Raw genomic sequence first — 24,949 nt, 5'->3', positions numbered from 1 at the left:
CATTCTATTGCATTCACAGTTTAATAAAAAAGTTTATCCATATTTCAGGAGGCAATATGGAGTTATTTATATGCAAATAGATTTATTATTAAATTTGGGTAGCTACCAATCCATTTAGGAGCTGTTTAAATTATAAATATGTGTTTCATGAAATAAAAAGGAGTTTGTGTCTATGCACTCCCATTTCCATTAGCCACTGATTTAGACTATTTACTATGAGTTCTAAGAGAGAACATGATCTTAACAGCTTAATTTCATTAGGTTGTCCTAAAGCAAATTGCACATTTAAGGGAAAAAGAGAAGTATTTCTCTGAGTTTTATAGCAGACATAAGAGTTTCAAAATTTGTTGCTCTGAAATATATTTCACACTGTGGATAATAATGCAGTAGCTGGTTAGGATTATCACAATTGTTCATTACCTATGTATTTCCAAGTCATTGGATGTTCTCTATTCAAGTTGGATATGAAATATTTAATGAGGTCCCTTCATCACTGATGGAGTTGCATTCTGTTGATTATATTTAATTATAATAAAATCCACTGAAATAAATTATTTCCTCCTGAAATTAATTGTTTTCTTTTTATATTTTTTGCTAAACAGTTTTAATTAAAAAATTAGTAGACATATGAGAAACAACTTTTTCAGTAGCCTAGGAAGAGTGTGAAACATATGCACATATCTTACTGGAAAATATTTTGTCTTCCTTACCTGTCATTATTCCCTAGATTGAATAGTGGACTCTTTTTCCCATCTGAGAATATAAATCTCTTATTTACACTTTGGCACTTTGCTGAGATTGCTGGGATTATCAGGGAAGCTTGGGCTGAGATTCTGCAAGCATTGCCATCAATGCCTATTTCCTCAGCACGAATCCTCAGTCCTGTTGTTCCCAAAGTTGTCACTAATCTTTTCAGTTAAAAAAGTTGTTAAAAGAAAACCATTATATATATATATATATATATATATACAGAGAGAGAGAGAGAGAGGGAAGAAGAGACATTTAAAATCAGCATCTGAACGATGAGATGAGAGAGGATTGTGAATTCTGGCAGGTCAAACATAAAACAAAAATAAAAGTGGGCAAAAAAGAGCATGAAGAAAATTTGCAAAAGGCAGTAATAAAGTCACACACACACACAAAAATTAGGACTGAGGCAGGACATTAATCTTAATTTTACATATACAGTGATAAACTTTGATCTGCCTGTGACTTCTCATTATGGAAATCATGGTGTTGTAAGAAAACTTCATGAAAATATTATCTCAGTATTCAGAAAGTGTAAAGAAAACCCAGAGATCAAGTAATGTTATACAAAAGAGCAAGATTTTTCATTAAATAATGAACAAGAGCATGAATATTTCATTCACATATATATTCTCTCTTATTTTTTACCTAGAGAAAATTGCTATTTTGCTTCCTAGTAATTTGAGTCTGTAATATTCTCTGTTTGCAGGGAAAGCCAGGATCTCCTGGATCCCCAGGGATGCCAGGGGAACCTGTAAGTACAGATTTGAGTTCTGAATTCTTATGGTAATACAAGAATATTTCAAACACCTGCTGCAAGATTTTACTGACAGATTTATATGCGTTTTCTTCTTTCTTAGGGTGAAAGAGGACCTATAGGAGATATAGGCTTCCCTGGTCCAGAAGGGCCACAAGGAAAACCAGTAAGCAATTTTATACTGAATATATACAAAAGGATGTCTTAGTTTATCAGAAGTTACACAAGAAATGACATTACATCTTGCTTTGTGTCAGGCTAGGTAATATCTGAAGAACACACTGAGCTTCAGGGCTCAGTATTAACCATCCAGGAAAGAATTCCTGGTATTGTGGTGTTTGATGGTTAATTTTACTGAGATGTTGCCTTTAAAGGTCTTATGGAGGTCATTTGGATTTTGTTGACATAAAGGTTCCTCTTGTATTTTTTCCAGAGGGGGAATATGAACCCAGAAACTTAACACGGTCTATAAAGAATGGGGTGACAGAATATGTTCTCAGTTTCAGTTTAGATAGAGAAGCATGTGCTTCATGACTCTGAATAAACTTTTGACTCTCCTTTATACAGATGATGCAACACTGCAACTGAGGCATTTACTATTCACTTAAGATGTGTCTAATCTGACCTGTTTATGTAATAAAAGTGTGACAGCAGTGTGGTCAGCACTGTCCAAGATGGTTTAAAACAACAATTTCTGTAGCTTCAGCAGCAAATTAGCTCAAGGTTCCTAATCAGTACAAAACTCCATTTTGCAGCTTAAGGGGGAAAAAAATATTCCTGATGTCTCTGCTCATACAAGTCCTTTTTCCTCACTCAGTGAAACAGCAGTGAGTTTGCTGCATGTGCAGATCCATATACATCCTACTAAATTAAACAGTGCTAGAGCATTTATCTTGAAATTATCTGGCATTGTGCAATTGTTAATATACTCTCTGACATTATTTTGGACTGTACCAACTAGGACCCTCAGATGGGCCCAGTTCTGTTTAATATCTTTATTTTGATGATCTGGATGAGGGGACTGAGTGTCCCATTAGCAAATTTACAGATCACACTAAATTCGCGGTGGGGGGGTCCTTGTTAATCTGCTGGAAGGCAGGAGGGCTCTTCAGAGTAACCTAGAGAGATGGTCTGATTCCAACAGGATGAAGTTCAACAAGGCCAAGTGCTGGGTCCTGCACTTTGGCCACAACAACCCCTGCAGCGCTACAGGCTGGGCACAGAGTGGCTGGAGAGCAGCCAGGCAGAAAGGGACCTGGGAGTTTGGATTGACAGGAAGCTGAACATGAGCCAGCAGTGTGCCCAGGTGGCCAAGAAGGCCAATGGCATCCTGGCCTGCATCAGGAACAACCTGTACTCAGTGCTGGTGAGGCCACACCTGGAGTGCTGTGTCCAGTTCTGGGCCCCTCAGTTCAGGAAGGATATTGAGGTGCTGGAGCAGGTCCAGAGCAGAGCAACGAGGCTGGTGAAGGGACTCAAGCACAAGTCCTATGAGGAGAGGCTGAGGGAGCTGGGGTTGTTTAGCCTGGAGAAGAGGAGGCTCAGGTGAGACCTCATCACTCTCTACAACTCCCTGAGAGGAGGTTGTAGCCAGGTGGGGGTTGGTCTCTTCTCCCAGGCAATCAGCAGCAGGACAAGAGGGCATGGACTTAAGCTGTACTAAGGGAGGTTTAGGTTGAATATTAGGAAAAAATTTTTTACAGAGTGAGTAACCAGGCATTGGAATGGCCTGCCCAGGGAGGTGGTGGATTCACTGTCCCTGGAAGTTTTTAAGATGAGACTGGATGTGGCACTTAGTGACATGGTCTAGTAACCACGGCAGCGTTGGATCAAGGGTTGGACTTGATGATCTCAGAGGTCTTTTCCAACCCAATTCATTCTATGATTCTATGATAATGCCACATTCCAGCTTGGAGGATAACATGGGTCTGGAACGGTTTCCAGCAGGTGGCATGAATGAGAGCACCCTCTTTTAGGAAGGAAATAGGTTTAGCCCAGGAGACCAAAACTGTTCTGTGCTACAAGTCCTAAGAAGCAAGGAGTGGAACTGGCAACATTAAGGCATAATCCCTGCAGCTACAGAGGGGTAATAGGGCATCAGGACTAATACTTAGAAGAGAAATCTCTTCTGTGGTTATATAATGACTACCTGGTACTGAAAAAACATATGTACAGGTCCATATATAACTAGTCATTTAAAGTTGAATGCTCATAGAATTTGATGCACATCTCCATGGGTTCTGTATTTCTATGTTATAACTACACTTCTGCCTCTGCACCTTCAGAATATTTACTGGTACGGCACCAAATATTGAGCTTTACCCCTTATATTTTTAAAATACTGAAGTCTATTTATTAAAAAGTTGTTGTGTTTTGTCTTTTTCTTCTAGGGAATCAATGGAAAAGATGGATTGCCAGGTCCTCCGGTAGGAAAACAAGCTTTTGTGTATTTTATTCTTCACATTTATTCTTCACAGATACCATAGCTGTTAATCCTAGGCAGTTGCTTTCAGTTCTGCTAACATATGAATATACAACAAAGCCTTTAATTAATGGGTTTGTCTTTTTCAAAAAACATTTTTCAGGGTGCTGTGGGAAGACCAGGAGATAGAGGACCCAAAGGAGAACGTGTAAGTCCCCTATTATGATAACTTTTTCTCTTTTTATTGAGCATCTAAGCACCTCATCATCACATATTTTATAGGCAAAACCAAGAAATTAATTCTCTGTCAACTTCAAGCAGTCTCTTGGACACCTAAGATGTTTAGTCCTACATACCACTTTAAGGAATTAGATTTAAATTGTCTTCTGCATTTGGAGGAAAAACACATTTTATAGACTTTCTAACACAGTTGGCCTGGACAGTGTAAATTGATCAATAGGTTGAAAATTGAAATGCAGCTAATCTTGTTGTGTTGTCAGACTTTGCAAAAGCTGTGAACTTGCCCTATTGTCATCCTTGGGATGTCACAAACACAAATCATGTTTTATATAAAACAAGCTTGTCGCACTTAGGGCAGCAGAAATGCCAGTGCTATGCCTTACTGCTTCCCAAACTCTTTAGACAGTTCTGTTCATGGTAACAAGATCATGGTGGACAGGAATGATTACAGGAGTTGAGAGATGAGTTGTTTTATGTATATCTATATATATACATATATATAGATATATATATGAGATGTTCCTATTATAAGGTTGCTAAAGCCCTGATGTCCTAATCCACTAGATACTACATTTGTTTGATGAATCAGAAAAGCATCTCCCTGTGTAATGTGAAAAAGGAAATGCTGCTTTATGACACTGAAGAGACATGTGGTTTTAACCATCATTACAGTTTTCAGTGTTCTGGTTTTGCCTTCAAGGACACAGGCCTGCATCTATGAGAGAGATTGAAGGGATTTCAGGAAATAAAGTCAATGTTTTCTGGCAGCCAGAACTGTACACCATACTCCTTCAGTTTGACATCAGCTGTTACTGTTACAGAAAAGAGAAGCAATAAAATTCGAATGACAGAATAAAACTCTTGAGGTTTTCATGTCTAATATAAGTATGTCCTCACAGAATCCATTCTAGGAAGGAATAAGCCACCTGGGCTAAATTAATCTTATATATTGTTGGAGTGACTAAACACTGCTGTTATTATTACTTTATAAACTGAGTAGTTAAAAATATAACAAAGTATTTGAAAATACATGGTTTTCACCAATCAGAAATGCAGTTTTCAAGTAATTTCAACAGATAAAAGTACTAGTGGCTGGCTCATTTACTACTATTGTTTGCATACCTGGATCACAGACTGTGAGCCTGCTGGACAAAAGCATGTAGAAAAAGAGTATTTTTTTCTGTATAGAATTTAGTACAAGATAAAATACAAGAGACAGGAGAACACTAGAAAGGAGAAGGGCTGAATAAATCAGCACCTTATGCAGAGATCATAAAACACAAATATCCTGAGTTTTGTACAATTCATACTGCAGCATTTAAAGAGGAATCTGGAGGAAGATATGACCTAGTTTTCTGTATTTTTACAAGGACCTTCTTCAAAACACAAAGAAAACACTGGAGGCAGTTAGAAAAGCTTGTTTGAAAAGTTGCTGTAGTATTTGATTTACTTCCTACACATTGGCAGCCTGTAAAATGCAAATTGTTTAGAAGAAGAGGATCAGCTTCAAACCGCCATAGCACCATGGTCCAGGAGAAACTGCCTTTTTCTTTATCTCAAGTAGAAGATCTATCTATACCTTCCCTGCAGGGTTATAAACCTGAGAAATGTATATCATAGAATCACAGAATGGCCTGGGTTGTAAGGGACCTTAAATAATATCTAGTTCCAACTCCCCTGCCATGGGCAGGGCCACCTTTTACGAGATCAGGTTGTTCCAGCCCCATCCAGCCTGGCCTTGAACACTTACAGGGATGGAGTACCCACAGCTTCTCTTACAACCTGTTACAGAACCTCACCATCCTCACAGTAAAACATTTCCTCCTAATATCACATCTAAACCTGCCCTCTTTCAATTTAAAGCCAGAACACTTGTCCTATCACTACATGCCCTTGTAAAAAATCTTTCTCCAGCTTCCCTGTAGGCCCCCTTTAGGTACTGAAAGTAACTTGTGTGCTAGTTGTCGCTTTGATTAACTAAAGTTTTGTGTAAATGAAGACAGAAAATATTAGGCTTCTAGGGAAAGTTACAGGAAAAATCCTGGTGCCTTGTGCCTTTGTGAATGTGAGCACCTAAATTTTACCTATGCCATAATTGACATTTCTAGATCCTTGTATAAGGGCTAAAAACTTTCTGTACCCAAGTCCTGTCCCTGAAAAGTGGGTTACAGAGTCAAGCTGTTCTTTCTATCATTGACTTCAACATCAAAAGTATAAGAAAACAGAATGTATTTTCAGAGACAAGGTTTAGCCTATAAAATCAGCTTCCCTTCATGACTCAGTCTATTTCTGAACAGGCAAGAATTTTCTCTTCAGAATTCTTGGCTGAATTTTCCATGTTTGTTCCACTGTGTGCAGTGATTTTCTTTCTGCTTTTATTTTACATAGGGAGATCAGGGTATTCCAGGGGACAGAGGTCCACAGGGTGAACGAGGGAGACCTGGCCCAACAGGAGAAAAGGGAGATGTGGGTCCTGTTGGCCCACCAGGAAACAGAGGCTATCCAGGATCACCAGGTCATCAAGGTCCCCCAGGTTCACCAGGACCCCCAGGGTTTCCAGTAAGTAAATAGAAGTTTACCTTGGTTGCTTGGAAATTCATGCAACGTGAAGGTAGCATGTGCTGAGCAGTGAAAATTTAACTGAACAATACCACAGTCTTAGAAAAACTGAGGCTTTCTCTCAGATAATTTCAGTCTTCAGTTAAGGGGTGGAAAAATAAATCCAGATGATCAGGCAGTTATTTTTAATAAATATTTTAAAATGTCTGCTATGAATAAACTTGAATTATTTATTTGTTTAGTTCCTGCCTATCAATATGGCTACTCAATACAGTTAATTGTCACATCTTCTGTAAGCTTAAGAGCTAGAGTGTAAGTCTTTGCAAATGGGAAAGAAAAGGAGATGGGCAAAATTTATTCTCGGTTGAAGGGAAATCAACATTTAAAAAGACAGTGGAATGCTGCTTACTGGTTGCAGATATCTTGGTTTGTCTCCATGTGCACACAGGCACTGGATACTTTTAACCTCAATCAGATAAAGTAAAGCTCTAAAAAACTTTCCAGAGGTGTTATTGGTGCTGTGGTTCTGTTCTAGCTGGCTGTGCATCAAAGCAGTTAGTCCCTAGAGGGAGTTAGAAGTTGGCAGGTGCTGTGCAAAAGGCATGTGAAGCATAGTGGTGTCACTGCACAGCCTTTCTGTCTTGTGCAGGTTGATTTCCATACACTTAAAACTCTGGTCATCTTGACAGCTGGGTGTGCCTCTTCCACTTCCTGGCATTAGTGTCTTTATAATATTATAATGTATTTGCAGTAAAGTGGCCTTTGCAGTTAAGGAAATAACACAAATGTATTAAAACATTTGTTGGTGAAAGGTTTATATTTTAACGCTAATTTCAGCATTTTTTATTTTTGTAACATCATAAACATATGTATGTTTCTTCTGATACATATCACTTTCTTTTTTTCTTCATCAGGCTGATGCAATTTCACTTGAAGAAATAAAAAAATATATCAAACAAGAGGTTCTTAAGGTTTTTGAAGGTGAGAAAATGAAATATTATACAACTAAATATAAATCCTAAATTCTGTACTAAATTTCTTTACATGTCATCCAGCTTACACTACACTTAGCAGCTGCCTTGTTGCTGTAGCTATGTTTAACGAGTTTACATAATTCTGTTCAATTAGAAGCCATAGTATGTGTTAAACAGAGTATTTCCTTATGTAAAAGATTAGCATTAAAAGGTAGTCTGCTCCAAATAATAGTAGCAAGCATAGGTATGTGTCACTGTAGATAATAAATGTATCTTATTTTATTGCAGATAATAATATGTTGTAGATACATATGTAAGACATTGAAGAGTTACTAAAGTAGAGACAATAGAAATATCTAAATTTTTTGCCCTCATATTGAATGACTATTTAAATGAGAGGAAGGCTTGATAGCTTTCAGTCATGCTGGTCTAAACTGCTGTGCAGTTTGCTCAGCAAATATCCCTGCTGAGTTCCACAGCTCCCTTGAAAGACCAACATCTTCTGGCACAGTTTAAGGCAAATACCAGATTCAGCCAAGGCCTTTGTATTACGTAAGATTTCTTAGATGAGTCCATACTCTGAAAAGGAAATATTTTTCTTCCCCAGCATTTCCTTAGTCATGGTTGAAAAGCTGTGACTCAGGTAGGTGTCTGAAACAAGATTCTGCTTGAACACCTCTTAACAGTAGCTTCTCTTCCATTGCAAAACGCATTTCTTATGTCTTCAACTTCGCTATTTTGTCATTAATACTTGTGGATAAAACCCATTTTATCTTTTAGGGATAAAAGAAATAATATAAAGCTTGAGACTTTTTAACCTGTTCAGGCAGTTTTTCACTTTATAACAAGGGTATCATTTTGTGTATTTTCACCTTTCCCCAGAGTACTACTCCTCAGGAGTTCAACCTGCTATGTATTTCAAGAGCAGTTTATTGACTGAAGTCACCTCCTTCTCCCATTCAAATAGTATTTAGTCCATTCACAGAAATAAGGTGCCCTGCCTACAGGGAATAATGAAGTTTTGTCTTTCTCGCCATTGCATTTTATACACCTCAGTAGTGTTCCCACAGATCTTCCATTTTTTGACATTGTTTCACTTTGCCTGCTTTCTATCACCTTGCTTATTTTTTGTTTGATGCCCACTCTATTCTAATTTTTTTCTTAAATCTTAAAACTTACCACAGAAAATACCTGCTATGTCGTGTAACACTTAGGTTTTTAATCTGTTTTTTTAAATGAGACAAGTCAAGGTTAATACCTATTTTGTCTATCTCTAATGAACACTAAAATGTTACCAAGTGCACTTTATTCTACCAGCATGAATAGTTCATCCTGAAATATCTGCGATTAATAATCTTTGCTGAGAACTTTCAAGTTTTTTCACAACTGTTTTCAGTGTTTCAGCACATTCCAAGAACCTTTCTTGGTATTTAATCTCTTCTTTGCAGCTTAATATGAGTTATGAACATATAAGGTAGCCCCTCATAGGTGTGTTAAGTAATAATTATTCTGTGTTTATGTATTTTAAGTACTTCCACGAACAGGAATCAGAAGTAATTTGAAATGTTGAAATACATTAGTAACAGAGATTAGTAATAGAAACTTTAATACGAATTCATTCCGATTGTTTCAGACATGAGTCTGAATTGGAACTGAAGGTCTCAGTGGGTATTGGAGCATTCAATACCTTGACATTAAGAAGGACTGAACACCTTACTTCCAGAAACTTTAGCTGGTACTTTGGGATTTATTTATTTACCAGCAATTTGCTAACAGATTTCTTACTCACTTTTTCTTGTGTCTCTTATTAATGAAGAAAGGATGGCTCAATTTGTATCTCAGCTGAAGCTGCCTGCTGCAATGCTTGCCTCCCAAGCTCATGGTAAACCAGGGCCCCCAGGAAAAGATGGGTCACCAGGGCCACCAGGAAAGGATGGTTTGCCAGGGCCACCAGGAGAACGTGGAATTCAAGGTAGGAATTCAAAAAAATGTTCCCATAAATTCTATCTAAAAATCCTTGTACACTTGCTAATGATTAAATAAGCCAGGATTACCTATCTAGCTTCCTAATGATTAACTTTTACACTCATGTACTTATGTTTTTCCAGACTAGATCTAAATATTAACCCATAGTAAATGTGTGGATTTTACTGATTAAAAACTCCTAATCAGTGCATTTTATTCTAATAAGTGATAAAGTTAATTATTGACATATATCTAAAGCTGACAGAACTACTGTAGCACTTATTTTTTCCTCCAAAATATTTTAATAAGGAAGAAAAACTATTCTAGCACTCTAACTGTTTAGATCGTGCTCCATATGGATGGACAATCTTATTTACAAAAGAAAATTTGATCTTCCGGTCTGAGTGCTCTCAGCTTTGATCCTGAGACAACACAGGGGAGGAAAACCTCTGTTAGTTAGAACCAAATACTCTTTTAGAAGCAGTGAAAACTGAAGTATTACCACATGAGTTTTTCTTCCAATGAATAAATCTATTTTCACAAAAAAATTCAGAATAATCAGCTTTTTGCTATTCCCCAAAGGGTAATTTGTGCATTGCAATGCATTAGGACAGTATAGGATTTCCATTTCACTCAACTGTCTTTTACTGCAAAATTAGCTTAGAGGGCTCCATTTCCATTGTAGTTGTGCTCTGTTGTAGAGTCAGCCTCTCAGAGATTAAAAGGAAGCGGAGAACAGGCTAAAAGGAACAAAAGGAATTATCAATGAATAGTATTTTTGGGTGTGTAATATGTAATTTGCAGTTTATCTGTAGGTAGTTCTTTATTATCTTTTGTTAGTTTGGTCTGCTCTGAAGTCAGACCAAGTCAGACTGGAATGAAGAACATGAGTGCATAACTGAAGATGTGTGGATCCTAAAGCTTTCAGAAGAACAAAGACTTACTAACACTGATAAGCACAAACCCCTGACAGAAGCTTGAAAAATGTGATGAGATCAGAATGAGAAGAACAAGAATAAAGGATCAAGAAAAACAGTAAAAGGCTTAGAATCTTACAACACTGACTTCATCGTTACCTAAATATTCAGATCACCATAAATAATCAACTTCATTGTCAGTGCCAGATTCTTCAATGATGATGTATGTGGTGCATAGTCTCAGATGCTCCTGGGAAGTGAAACTTTGTACTGGATTTCCTTTCCAGCTAGTGAGCATAAAGAGTAAAAGATGACAGCTATGTTTTGGGAGGGGAGGGGGAAGGTAAAAAAGAAGAAAAAAAAAAAGCTGCTTTTTCATGCCTTATGCTTCAGTAAAAGTAGTGTCCCATGTACACAGGATTTCCATTTATTTTACTGTTGTGCTCAATACTCTTTTTTGGTTAGTAAAAGGTAAGCTAAGTGAGGAGCATTTCAATCTCTGATACTTCAAAAGATACGAAAATACACTTCCAAGGAAAGAAAACAAAAAGTTTGCCTTAACTTTTTTACACTCTGAGTAAAAGATAGTCCTGTAGGAGAAGCACACTTGCAAATACCCTTCATGCCTTACTCAGTTGTGCCTGTGCATGGTACTGTTTCGTACCAAGAGTAAAAAGAAATTCAAATCTATGAGCAGATTGAAAAGTATCCTTCTGTATTCCATCTTGTTTTCAGCCATAAAATACATAGCAAGCAAGACATCTTGGAGAAGCACGGTATGTGCATATTTGGCTGAGACCATCAAGGTAGCATGCTGTGTGCACAAGTCCCAAAACACATTTGGTATTGACTGACAAATACTCCTTATTATATTTCTCTCTTGGGTGTAGGCCAGATTGCCAACTCAGGGATTTGTTGTCTGCAGTAGTATGTGTCTGGGCTGGCAGAGTGAGTCACTTGTCCCAGCAGACAGTGTGAAGAAGTAGATGCTTCCAGCGAGCAATTAATAGGACCTCTCCTGTTTGTGATGCTGCATGATGAGCAGAGAACCTGCTAGAGCCAGCCAGCAGGAAAGGCAGGTGTGTCAAACACAGTGTGTCCCAGGAGGTGTTTAAATTTACTTGTGGATTCGTAGGGCCCCTCTATACACCTTGTGTGTCATGCCAGTTTCCCAGGGAAATGGTCTGGAATGACTTGGTTGGATTCCAACAGAACCTCCTTCTGCACAGCAAACCAATAGACTGGGAGTTAGTCTCAGAAGCAGAACAGCATAGATGCTAACTTTTGGAAATGTAGGTGTGGTTTTCAAAAAGTGTATTTAAAGAGTAGCTAGACTCCTGTTCATAGAGTCATCCCCTTCTAAGGAAGTCCAGAATTCTTACCTCCTGGCCTTCAGCAAGGTTGTTCATAGTGTTACTCAGATACTTCCCAATGGTTCAGGTACAAATAATTTACAGGATGGTCTCAGTAAAAATATAGCATGCAGGCAAAATATAATGAAGAATTGCAACTTCAATTATGAAACACGTAATAGGTATTCACATAATGATTGGAAGATTTTTATACTTACATATATCTATTTTTTCATTTAAAGAAATAACCTATGGCACATGCATCAGCAAGCTGATACTCTGAGGCAGAATTAGTGGTGAAATGTACAGCATTTGCTTAAGGGGGAACAGAGGAACTTTACTCTGTATGAGTTTTAAAGTATGTTAATATCTCATAGAGAATTAGAAAGTTCATTTCAAGACTTTACAGACAAGCTATGGCAATGTCATCCAGTTACAAACAGTCAGCTTGTCATGTGTTAGAGGACCTAGCTCAATTAACTTCAGTGACTTAATTGGATTTTTAAAACTGTAATAGTAAGTGACTTTTGGTCCATTAGATGAAATGCACCTTGGGATAATTCTGCAATCCAGATATGTTACTATGACTATTGATTTTTTTCTCACTAGAGAAAAGATTTCATCTCAGTTAAAATTCACTCTTTCTATCAAATTAAGGAAATTAGTTTGTTATAGGTCCTCATAACTCATGGTAGCCTCAAGGAATCAAGCATCACAGTTCAGAAAATAAAAATACCATGTAACGAACAGTGAAAACTCCTTATCTTCATTGGCAATCTCTGTTGTAAAATTTATGTCTCTTTTAATTTATAATTTGTATGGTGGAGGCATATAGAAATCTTGGCTGGCATCAGGAACCCATTGTAGTGGGTGTTGTTCAGACAAAGTCATTATTCTGAAATAGCTGTACTGGTTTCAACAGTTACCTCCTGTAAAATGTTCTCTGCTGTGGAAGTTGGAAGTAAACCTGTTTCACTTTGATTTGAACCCCAGTTCCAACCTCTCCACTGAGAGTGCTGTAACACACAGAAGCAATTTGAAATATGTGCTGGGGGTTGGATTAGAGGATGTTCTTAGCACCCTCTCTGTCGCTTTGCAGTCTTTTCTTTTTAAGAACACGAGTATTTGTGCGGTAAAACACCATGGGTACTTTGGTCTCGTTGTTCCCTGATGTGGTAATCTGTTTGCCTTGTGGTTTTTTCTAGAATTTAAATTTCTCTAGATAAATATTTGACATGCTGCTTTCAAATGTTGTGTTGTCCATGCTGATGGAAAAGAGTCTCTGTGATATAGGTGGAATAACTTCTGGAGCAGTTTAAATACCTTTTACCTCGAGGGTGTTGAGGTAGTGACACTTCTGACCGTGATGTTTGTGGGAAGCATCAAGTGGAGAGCTGTATTTCAGCTGTCACTACTCATCTATGAGCAGAACTTTATCCATTTGAACACATACATGTGTTCACATACACTGCTACCAAGTGGTTAGCATACAACCCACGGTTGGGTACGTGTTTATAATACCAGAACTTTTGAGTGGCAGAAATCACAACAAAACTTCTGGAACCTGAGTGAAAGGCTTTGCTAAAACAGTTGCCTTTTGGATTAAGCAAGTGTCTCTTACTGGAATTGTAATTCCACTAGTAAAAGTAGATAGCATCTTATATGTGCCTTTACATTAAAAACAAAATCAAAATCTGATTTATGTGTATGGTAATACTTTACTTTGACTGTGTATGTGTTTATCACTTTAAACTCAGAAAGTAGGCGATATTAGCCTCTAAAAGCGTCATCATGACCCTGCTTCTGAGCAAAATATACCTCATTAAAAATCAAAGATTTTTCTACCAGAATTACACAATTCATTGTTCAGAATGTTTACATGTAGGTCTGTTTACTAATATGCTTGCAACCTGTTAAATAAATCCTTACTGTCAGAAAAGATATCTGGAAAGTTTTGTATCAAACTTCACTGTCATCAGCACTTTCCTACCACTGTGTACAAACTACACCTTTGCATGTGTATTTGGATACAGCCAGTAATGGTTTACACTACCCTGGATCATGTGTTTGTATTGGCAGGCTAATCTTTGTCCAATTGTGATTTTTTGGGTTTTTTCCTTATTGTCTTGAATTCCAGTGATGTTTACGGAATCATTCAGTCTATCTTAGTGCCTTTCAATTACAGTATGTCAGAGACCTACAGTAATGGTTATCATGGAGATTGCAAATGTGATATATGGTGCCTGTGATTTTCTCTCTTCTCCATAACTAAAGAAATGGAAAAGCAAAATATTAGTGGCAGCACTGCTTTGTAAAATTACAGTTTAACTGTGTGTGTAGTGGGAAATGCACTGTAACTATTGACTGTAAATTAAAAACCATAGAGAAATATATAATAAATAGGACACGTAATGGTTGTGTGAATCCTGTGGTTGTATGATTAAGCTTTTCAAACAGTCAAAACAGCGTTGCACAAGATGATTCAGAGCAAAACAACTTGATGTAGTTATAAATACTACTGCTGTCATTAAAGAGCAAAACCAGTATTCAAAATTAAGTACAAGCACCTGCATATTCCTTTTGCTGAGTCCTTATAGCTTGTGTGCATACATGCCTTGTAGAATTTTGCTTAACACAACTCAGTGACCAGAATGCATGCTTAATATTGCTTGTTTTTCTGTGAGCTTTTAAACTGTTGATTTCCTTTACTTATGTTATGTATGTCACCCTGCACGCATTTTCTAATGTTTTTGCCTCACTGTAATGTGCTTGTTGCAGTGCTGAGAGAAGAGTAAGATGATTGATGCTCTGTTTTGAAACCTGGAATGGTTGCAATAGATAATAGACTCTACTGAAGTGTATAATGAGCTTTTGTGTAACAGAAAACTTGAATACTCTGAATTGAATACAATTCCTACTGCATTGTGTCTGTTGTAACAACCCTGAATGGGTACCACAGCACCCACAGTAGTGTTCTTCTGGAATATCTTATAAGGTACCAGTGTTGCAATAGACCACAGCACACTGACAGGACAACCTTTGCCATCCACCTGCCAGTGCCTGTTAATCTTCATGAGACATCAGGTTAATTGACACCACCATGTTGGCTGGTCAGCTGTGACTCTTCTCTCAAACCAAGTTACATTTCTTCACAAGAGGAAGTTTATTGTATGGCTTAGGCAATGCTAGAAATATACTGATCCCTTATGCAGGACAAATTTAATTCCAAATGTGACCAGAAATTGGCAAATTAATCTTCAGTATACGTCACCTTACACATCTGAGGTGCTGGGGAAGGAAAAAGGTTTCCTTGGTAGGAAGATGGTTTCCTTGTAACCTCTTGTAAAGTAAGGGGTTGTGCCAGGTGTCACACTTGTTCCTTTAAAAATGCCTTCATCCTCTGTCCTGCAAAATTTACATGATCTGTACAGAAAAGGTACATTTGTAGATGGATTCTTAACCTGAAATATTAAGGAAAATGCTTTACCGGTAGCCACAAGTCCTCTGCTGTAAAGCAGCCAGAGTGTTTCCAGCTAATAAGACACTTTAAAAACAGTTGAAGGAAAAAGAAACGGGCATTGGGCATGAGTTGCAGCACCTGAGAAGGTGGGGGCTATTTAGGTAAATACAAAGCTATGACTTGTGAAGAAAATGAACTACATTATTCAAAGTATAATTAGTAATCACACATTGTTAACAATATAAAGCTTCTTGGGTCAAAGTAGGCCTCAAACCTGAAATCTGCACAAGCTCTAAAGGTGCCTCATTCCACATGAGGGCTACTGGGTAACACTGAGAGGGGAGTGGGTCTTCTCTCACATACATGGGAATGTCTAAGCATAAAACTGCCAGTTTACAGTCTAAAAAGTGCAAATGCAAGGATTTCTGTAGAACAAGGAGGGTGAAATCTTGCTCAGTTGGTGGGCTACAAAAGAAAGGCTGGTCAGGCTGCAGATGGCCTTTGGATTGCTGCCTTACATCACATCATGGAACAAGGAACACCAGAGCAGAGTGTGCATTTGGGTCTTTATTAGAGGAGCTTCAGAAAGGTCACTTAAAATCTTGGAGAAAAGTCCAACTAGTGAACAAAGAGTCCTTTTGCAGAGGATGCAACAGTTACTACTAGAAATGCTCATATTTGCCAGAAGGAACTTAAAAACTTAAAAACTGTCTTAGGAAAAAATACCCATCTCTGGAAAAGAAGTGAGCATGTCCTTTTCCAATTACATTTGTCTTGGTAATTTCCTGTTAAAAAGATATACAGAAGATCACTGTTTATAATAAGAGGGTACTCTTATTTTCATATCTTTATTCTGTGTAGGTTATAGAGGACAGAAAGGGGAAAGAGGCGAGCCTGGAATTGGACTGCCCGGTAACCCTGGACCACCTGGCCCTGCAGGTACAAGTCTCCAGATTTATTTCTGTTATTGTTATTTATGAACTAACAGGCCTTTCTCCCATTTTTCACATTGGTTTTACACCCCTGCCTTTCCTCCCAAGCTGAGTCATAGCATGAGGTCAGACCCACCTGCCATCTTGTGGATGAGCTGGTGTGCAGCTGACTGTCAGTGATGAAATGCAGGGCACTACACGTGCTTTGGTGAGAATTCTACTAATTCTGACTTTGTTTTACCAGCTGCTGGCCTGCCAGGCCCACCAGGAACGCCAGGCTCACCCGGACCACAGGGGCCACCTGGACCCAGTGGGAGATGCAATCCGGCAGATTGCTATTACCACATATCACAGACTCGGTCACACACCAGCAGAAAATAAAAAACCTCTTCCCCAGACACTTGGGTTCACAATCACTTTTCACTCCTCCCAATAAGTTAATTTAATTTTTGAAATATTTGGTGCATTTTTTTTTCTCGACACTGCATGTTATATAGATAATTTGTAAGGCACAAAATTGAGGTTTTTCTATGTTATTTGCAGTGTCGTAATTATGAAATGATGACGTATATTTTCCGGAGTGCATTCCATGTGTTGTTTCTCATATTTATTTTCCTTAGAACAGAAAATAGGCACAAATAATTTTCATCACCTTCTTTCTTCAAACAAAAAATATTTTATTATTACTTAAGACATTATATATGCCCCAGTATGTAAGCTGGCTATTTTTCTTGCTGGTGGTGAATTTTAAATCAAAAATACACATTTCTGGAGTTTCAAAGCGTACTTGTTCATGGCGAACGCAGGATCTGAGCTGGAGCACTGGGAACTCTATTCAGACTAAACATTCATGTCCCTTGAGGAGGGACACCTTCTGAAAAGGGTCTTTGTTGTTCATCACAAGTGCTGCCGCCGTTTCAGTCACGTCCAAGATGCTGAAGAAGGAAACGAAGATGTGTTTATGATCTCCCTAATCCCATCCAACACTGCACTTCAGACTGACTGGAAAATCACCAGGTGTAGCCCCAAGAAGTGTCTCTCCTGACTGGATGTTGTCCCAGCTGGGGGGCTTGTACGTTCATTTAGTCATGGCTACATGCAATCCAGATATTTAACTGCAAAGGGCTGGTGTTGATGTTCCCGACTGAGAACTGGCATATTTTCTAACCATCACATGGACTAAATGTACCATTGTTGCCTGTAATCAAGCTACTCTGCCATTAGGTCTGCCTGCAGCAAAGGTGACCCCTTGCTTTAGAGCAGAGAGTGGTGGGTACGCAGTCCAACAAGGGAACTTCACAAGCCTGTGATCTTGGTAGTGAAACAGTTTTCCTCTTCCTCCTGTAATAATCAAATGCTGAAATAAGCTTGAGAAGAGCATGGAAACTGTAGAGTGTAAAATTGACAGGTCCTAGTAAATCACAGACAAATCACTTGAGCGCAAGAAAAATTTGGAAAGAAGTACAAAACCCTCCTTGAAATGTGTAACACCAAGACCACAACTGCAGCCAGTTTTCAGGCAGTCAGTAAATCCTACAGGACCAGACACTGTCAGCCAAATAGAATGAGGTGTACATCCTGTAGAGCTCAAAGAATTGATCAAAAGAAAATTTGGAGAAAATTGATCACACAGAGGCTGGTTATGAAAAGGAGGGAGGAGACATGGCCAAAGTTTCACTTCTGTTTATTAGGAAACAGATTATCCTAGGTTAGTCCTGTGGAATTTTCTGCAGTGCAGTAGGAAGTGAAGGTGCTATTGGGAGAACAAACACACATAGCTATAACCCAAAACCTCAAAATACATCTGTAGTGCAAAACCACACTGAGAGCTCTTACCCCGTTATTAGGAAGCTCTCCCACATCAGGGTGAAAAGTGGTTTTGATGACTTCATGCTTGAGCAGTACAGAGCTGCCAGGGAAGCATCCTCAAACTGGAAGTGCTGGCTTCCAGAGAAGCTGTTGTGAAACATGAATCTGGCTGACTTCTTAGTTTTGATGAAAGGCAATTAAGGAATGACCAGTGTGAGTCTTTAAAAACAGAAATACACTGGCTTTTGTTCTGAATAGAGTTCCTAGCACTTGCACCCAGAGTGAGACAAAAGCAAGAGGTGACAGAGTTAACCCAGGCAGTTCAGGAGCTCAGGCACACATTCTGAGAAGCAGAGCACACATCCCTGACATATTCATCAGTTAGATGTTTGGAGGAAAGAAGGTGCTTGCTACAAAGAGATGTTAAAGGAAACAAGAGTGAAAAGCTGAGAGTAAACAGCTGGGACAGAGGAGGGCAGCAGGAAAGAGGATAACAGAAAAACTGTGGCAGGTTTTCTGCTACCTAAATGAGATGTAATACACCCTACAGCTGGGGACCCCTTGGGGGATCAGGGTGCTTTCTGTGTTTTGAGGTTGGGAACAGATAGGTCAAAGCCCACCAGCGAACCCCAGTCCTCACACCTCCTTTTCTGCTCATCTCTCCCATCCCTTGGGAAGCAATAGCTGCACATTCTCTAGGCCAGCACATCCTCCACTCTGAGGGCAGTGGGCACCTGTCCCAGCAGGGTGAAGGTGCAGGACAAGTGGTCCTGCCTGTGCTTATCTCAACTCACCCTGCTCCTCTTCCAGAGCTCCTGTGCCCATGGAGTGTGTTTTGGTTTGCTCTGTGGAACTGATCACCTTTCCAGATCTGGTCCTCAGAGTGCCAAGGCTGTGAGAGCACTGGGAACTGGTGAGGCAGCTTGAAACCAAGCACTTGTCTGTCCTGAGGCACCTCATGCTGTGTGGGCCCTGTGTCTGCCAACCCAGCGAGTACAGCCTTGTACCTTGTACCAGCACCTGTCTCAGTGTCTGTACATGTACACCAGTGGAGAAACAGCCCTACATACTGGTTTCCATTCTCTGAAAGGAACTGCTGGTCAGGTATCTTGCATAAGCGTTTTCAATCTCTCTTCTTTTTTTTCTTTTTTTTGTTACTTCTCTAGTAATTCCAATATGCGTAATAATCTAAACATTTTTTACTTCGTAAGTTAATTTTACACTTCATTTTCTGTGATAATATTGAAAAGGGTGCTGTCTTGTGAATAATATTCGTGCAACCTAGAGGTTCACAAGCAGCCCCATCTGGAAGGCTGTACATAGACTATTGTGCCGCGTTAGTGGTATCTGTATATTTTGGGGCTTTTAGGTAGCTGAAACCCAGCATCTGTCATCTGTCAGATGCAGTTGCTGTATGTTAATTTACTTGAACTTATTGGAAAGTAAAACACTTTTTATATTTGAAAAAGTTTTATTTTTTCATCTATGTTTCCTACAGATGCCTTTTTCTTTTATAGGCTCAAACATAAAGGTCTTTTTAAAATGCATTTGGATGCTTTCAGTTGATTTGCAGGTAACTTTGGTAATTATCTTGTTGCATTATTTTTATTTTGCTAAAAGCCCACTTTAATTTTCTCATGTGAGAAAACGGGTATTTTTTTATATGGGCTATCTCGATACCTTTTTTAAGATGCCATGTTCTTCACTGAGGTAGAACAGTGTTAATCCCAGCTTAACTTTACTTCACACTGGCTTGCTCCTACTCTGTATTTTTAGAATTGAAAATGGAATGTAGCTGGAAACATGTTTATGCATGGTTTTCAGGTTTGGCCCCTGAAATTTCTTTGCAGTTTCAGACTGATGTTGTCTTAGTTTTTGGGGAGGGGTTGCTAATCTATTTTGCAATTTGCTTTATCAATTTTATATCTGTTTTGAGCAGTTCATGCTGCAGATAGCACTGCAAGGAACTAAACACAGGGGATTATTTTTTGCAGTAGCATAATGTCTTTTATTCTGATTTGGGCATATTTACGTGCAACGAGATTCAGAAGTGAAACAATTTTGACAAAATGTTTTAAACCTTTCTTAAAAGCTCTCTAACCTTTATCCTAGTTCAGGGTCAGCCTATTATATTTTATGGCAAGTTGTTTTATCACCTATTAAGAACATGCTGGGATTTTCTTGAAATCGCTATGTACAGAACTACTCAGTTTGCCTAAAGACAGAAAAAACTTGGTAAGAGAGAAACTTTACCAAAGCTGCAGTAGACCTCCTGTTGTCCACGTGGTGGAGTCTAAAACATCCTTTCAGTACAAAGGGTACAGCCCAGGCCTAACTTGCCCAGTAGTGCAAGAGCTGACCCAGTGATGCATATTCTCACAGTACAAGAGTCAGTGTTTCTCATCTTGTTCTTGAGCCTGACTTTTTTTTTTTTTTAAGTCTATTTAGTTTTGCGTGGTAGTATTTGCAGAAATGCTACCTTTCTTGGATAATTATTGTTAGGTAATATTGCTTAGACTTTGTGTTTATTAATCATATTGTGGTTTGTGTATGTTAAAAAAGAATATGTATTAGTGGAACATCCCACTTTCAGGCATCATTGATGTCCCCCGCAATGAGGTTTGTCTCCATGGGAGGAGGGACTCACCTATGGTTAATAAAATTTACAACAGCATGCTTCATACAAGCAGTATGAACATCTGTGCAACCTGGCAATGTTTTGAAAACCAATATTCTTGTCTTAAACTAGACTTGGTTTCAATGCTAAAAGAGCACTATGATACGGGAGCAGGATTGATTGTATCGTCCATCCTTCCTTTATGTTTTATGATTTTGGGTTATGACGGATGTTAGATATGCACAGCTTTGTTAAATAAGTGTATTTTTAAAATTAATGGATAATCACACAAAATATCTTGGAGCTTCTTCTTTTTCACAAGGATGAAATACTATTTTTCATGTCAGTGTACACTCAGTTTTTTTCTTCTTTTTCTGAAATGTTTACATAAAATTCTTGTAAAAACCCCACTGGCTAAACTAGTATTTTATAAACTTGTTTCTCCAGATATGCTACTTAAAACCAGTCCCTGACCTTGCATTTTATCAATACATTGCTGCCCTAATGTGACATTTTAGAACAAGAAAAGTATCTCAGAAATCAAAAGATTGTTGGTTTGGTGTGGGTTTTTATCTAGGTTTTGTTAATTTCTGGATGTACCAAATCATACAAATTTTCTCTGAAATCTGATATATGTCCACTACAACTAGATTGTATTGGAAGGATGTTGAAATCCATCTCCAAACACACAGGTGGGTGTAGGCCATGGAGAACATGTCTAGAAGTTTAACCCTGACCGTGTCATGGTTGGTGTTTAAGTGGAAAACTCAAGCTTTACAATACCTTAATGAAATGTTGTTTTCAAATATTAATTGCTAAAAAATGTTATCGATTCTAGACCAAAATAAGTTTGTAGCTAAAAAGATTGGAGTCTACATGTCTTTTAGCAGTTTTCTTTCTGAGACTGCTGTTCTATAAACACAAATGCATTTAATTATTTACTGCAGTTTTAATGTAAATATATTGTCTCCAGTCAGTATGTTTGAAGGATTCTCAATGACATACCTTATTTTTTTGTATTCTTTCATTTCTGAATGATATGCAGCTGTCACTGAATGAATCACAATACATACTGACTGGTGGCTTCCTTCCTTCCTTCCTTCCTTATATCTTTTGTTTGCAACATTTACGGTTCAGTTCAGTGGAAATGTATTAAGTGGATGGAAAATTGCTTTTTACATTATGATGTGGCCATTTGCATCTGAAACAGTATTCCAAGTGGAAATGGAAATGTTTCACATACTTTCTGTTAGAAATGTCAGCTTTTTCTTCTGTGTCAAATCACAAAGAGGGAGGATGCAACTGCAAATGGGAGAAAGGAGATGCACAAAGCCACTGCAGCGAGCTCTGGGAAGTGGTCGGGGCAGGTTGGCTGAATTTACAGGATTGGTTTTTGACCACACTGAAGTCGTGCTTCCAGTGAGCCAGTGAAACTTAGGACTCTACAGTCTGGGGGGAGGGGGTAAGTTAAAAACCTTGACCTTAATATGTATATAATTTATGGAAGTTAGTAATTCTCTGAATCACATGCAGATAACTTTGTTTAAATATGAGATAATCACTTTTATTCAAGAAACTGATTCACCGAACTTTAGAGAACTGCAGGCATTTTCACTGTTCTCTCACTGCCTAACTCTCCCAGGAGGAAAAAGAGAACTCCTGTGCCAATGCTAGGTAATAATCTGACCACTAAGTTGATTTTCTTTCTTCCAATTTCATAGTGGCTTCAGCAAGTTAATTTTATTCATTGTCTGAGGCTGCCAGGTTTACTTGTCCCTTTGGACATGCAGCAAGTGAAACAGAACAGCAATAACAAAAGATTGAAGAGAGAGGAATAAAACTGAAGCTGTAATAAATCATACAGGAGTAACAAGTAGGATGGATGGGCCTGGAGAATGGTGGTGAACAGAATTAAATCCAGCTGGTGGCTGGGCAGTGGTCGAGTTTCACAAGGGTCAGTCCTGTTTAATATCTTTATTAGTGATCTGGATGAGAGGATTGAGGGCGCCATCAGTTTTCAGACTATACCAAGTTGGGTAGGTTGATCTGCTAGAGTGTAAGAAGATTCTGCAGAGGGATCTGGACAGGCTGACTTGACAGATGCTGGAGATTGCCCTGACCCATGTGCAGGACCTTGGCTGTTTTGAGGCTTAATCTTTTATGATGCTCCCATGGGCCCACTTCTCGAGCTTGTCCATGTTGCTCTGGATGGCATCCCTTCTCTCCGATGTGTTGACTGCACCGCACAGCTTGGTGTCATTGTCTGTGACCAAGTGTACCCCCAGAAAGTTAGCCAAGGATGTTGAACAGTGCCAGTTCCCATACAGGCCCTTGGGGAACAGCACTCATCACTGTTTTCCACATGGACACTGAGCCACTGACTGCAACTCTGTGAGTGCAACCACCCAGATCTGTCAAATCTGTATCTCTCCAGTTTAGAGACAAGGATGTTTTGTGGGACAGTGTCAAATGCTTTGCACAAGTCCAGGTAGATGATGTCATTCCCTCTTCCCTCATCCACCACCACTGTAACCCTGTCATAGAAGGCCACCAAATTTGTTGGCAGTGCCAGGTTAACAGTCAGACTCGATGATGTTAAAGGTCTTTTCCAACCTAAACAAGTCTGTGAACTGGTTATAATTTTGAGGACATTTTCTCTGGGTTCCTGCCTACACTTTAGTTAAACTGAGGAGCTAAAATATGTATTTATTACAGTGCAATTAAGCCTCCAGAATTAGAAGTGGTGACAGAGATCATGATGGGTAAAACTGATTTTCACTGGTCTTTTGTTGAATAAATCTCATAGCATTTTTTGATACTGAACCTGAAGGAGATGAGAACAAGGTTTACTTGGGACTTCACTGAGACTCCAGCAGCACCTGGTTAGAACTGGTGGCACGCTGTCAGTGGCTTGTGAAACCTCTCAGTCTCTTTGCATTGTGCCTTCTAAATGTATTTGTTTGAACTGGCACTATTTTTTCGCTGTATCACCATCATCAATACACCTTTGTTTTAAATTCATAATTCTGTCGTTATTTTCCAAATCTTTATTACTTGAAAGTGCTGTTACTAAAAATCCAGTCCCTGGTACTTTGTGCTATACAGTCTACCACTCATCAGGTACCTTTTTTTCCACTCCTGTGCGAGATTTGAAATTGCTAAGTACCTAGATTAACCAACACATCCCATAATGACTGTCAGTGGGCCTAAGGATTTATTCTTCAGTTCTGTATTTCAAGTTAAAACTTGTGAGTCAGCTTGAAGGCAGAAAATCTGTCACAATCTTAAGCTATCCACTTACTTATATATATTCTGCATTGAATTGACCCTCAGTGTTGACTCTGTTTGATTGTAATAATTCGTATTTGGTTTTTTGCATATTAATGTTTTTGCTTCTACATGAGTTTCCTTCCATAGTGGAATTTTATGCATTTTTCAGATTATATTTTCTAAAGCACTTCACATTTGTATTTAAATGTTGGGGGTTTTGCTTCTTTTGATTAATATGTTTATGCATTACATATGGAAAACAGTATTTTCATTGTTATCAGATGGGTTTCTTTCTTTTCCACAGTTTTGGACACTTTATAGTCAAAATAAAAGTTTGCTGGTGAAACTACAGTTTCTCATTACCACTAGCTTTTTATTTGATGCACTATATAAGTAGTACTTCTGAGGATTATGCCCTAAATCAGTAAAATCTGACCCAATTCTAAAACACCTTTATGTGTGCCCACCTCATGTGGAATCTTCTGGATTTGTTACTGCAGAATTAAATTCTTTGCACTTGCCTATTTTGGTGACTTCTTGAGGTATTTATTAATAAGGGTATGTTGGCTATGAGAGAGTTTGGCCAAACTGGAGGTGCAGGAAAGCTGTACTGTCCCAAGCTTTGCCCTGAGTCTCAGGGCAGGATGACATATTTGTTTATGCCTATTTTCTTCCCCCATCTTTTCCCTGAAATCTCACCCAGTGCTGCTTCTGTGGAACTAAACAGAGTACAATAGCCAGTTGTAGTTAAGACTTGTAAAGATTTGACCTCTTTTATATTTAGTCTAAAATACTGGGCTATACAAGGGACAGAAAGACACTGATGCCTCAGGATTTTTAGGATTTTGAGCTTTTTGGAGATTTTAATGTAGCTGTATAGTCTGTCACACTTTAGAATAGTAGTTAACAATCACCAAACCCTGTTCCC

The 24,949-nt window shown here is 38.6% G+C and overlaps 1 protein-coding gene across 8 annotated transcripts in view; it reads left to right on the top strand.

Annotated features, from left to right (window-relative positions):
• The window catches only part of COL19A1 (collagen type XIX alpha 1 chain), a 183,022-nt gene extending 158,650 nt beyond the window's left edge, over positions 1–24,372 (top strand). For 6 of the 8 annotated variants that reach the window (XM_050314649.1, XM_050314648.1, XM_050314644.1 and 3 more), the window contains 9 exons: positions 1,457–1,501; positions 1,608–1,670; positions 3,895–3,930; positions 4,090–4,134; positions 6,555–6,725; positions 7,640–7,706; positions 9,516–9,671; positions 16,255–16,332; positions 16,570–24,372. In XM_050314649.1, the coding sequence (XP_050170606.1) occupies positions 1,457–1,501; positions 1,608–1,670; positions 3,895–3,930; positions 4,090–4,134; positions 6,555–6,725; positions 7,640–7,706; positions 9,516–9,671; positions 16,255–16,332; positions 16,570–16,706 (798 nt within the window). In that variant the 3' untranslated portion in view covers positions 16,707–24,372. Of the gene's footprint in view, positions 1–1,456; positions 1,502–1,607; positions 1,671–3,894; positions 3,931–4,089; positions 4,135–6,554; positions 6,726–7,639; positions 7,707–8,306; positions 8,343–9,515; positions 9,672–10,504; positions 15,239–16,254; positions 16,333–16,569 lie in introns of those variants that run through there. The other 2 variants (XM_050314650.1, XM_050314651.1) reach the window with 2 other exon arrangements.
• Positions 24,373–24,949: the final 577 nt, after the last annotated feature.

The sequence above is a fragment of the Myiozetetes cayanensis genome, unplaced genomic scaffold (genome assembly GCF_022539395.1).
Source record: "Myiozetetes cayanensis isolate MyiCay16 unplaced genomic scaffold, myiCay2020 scf2-11, whole genome shotgun sequence".
Lineage (NCBI taxonomy): Eukaryota > Metazoa > Chordata > Aves > Passeriformes > Tyrannidae > Myiozetetes > Myiozetetes cayanensis.
This window is presented reverse-complemented; position numbering and strand designations above follow the sequence as displayed.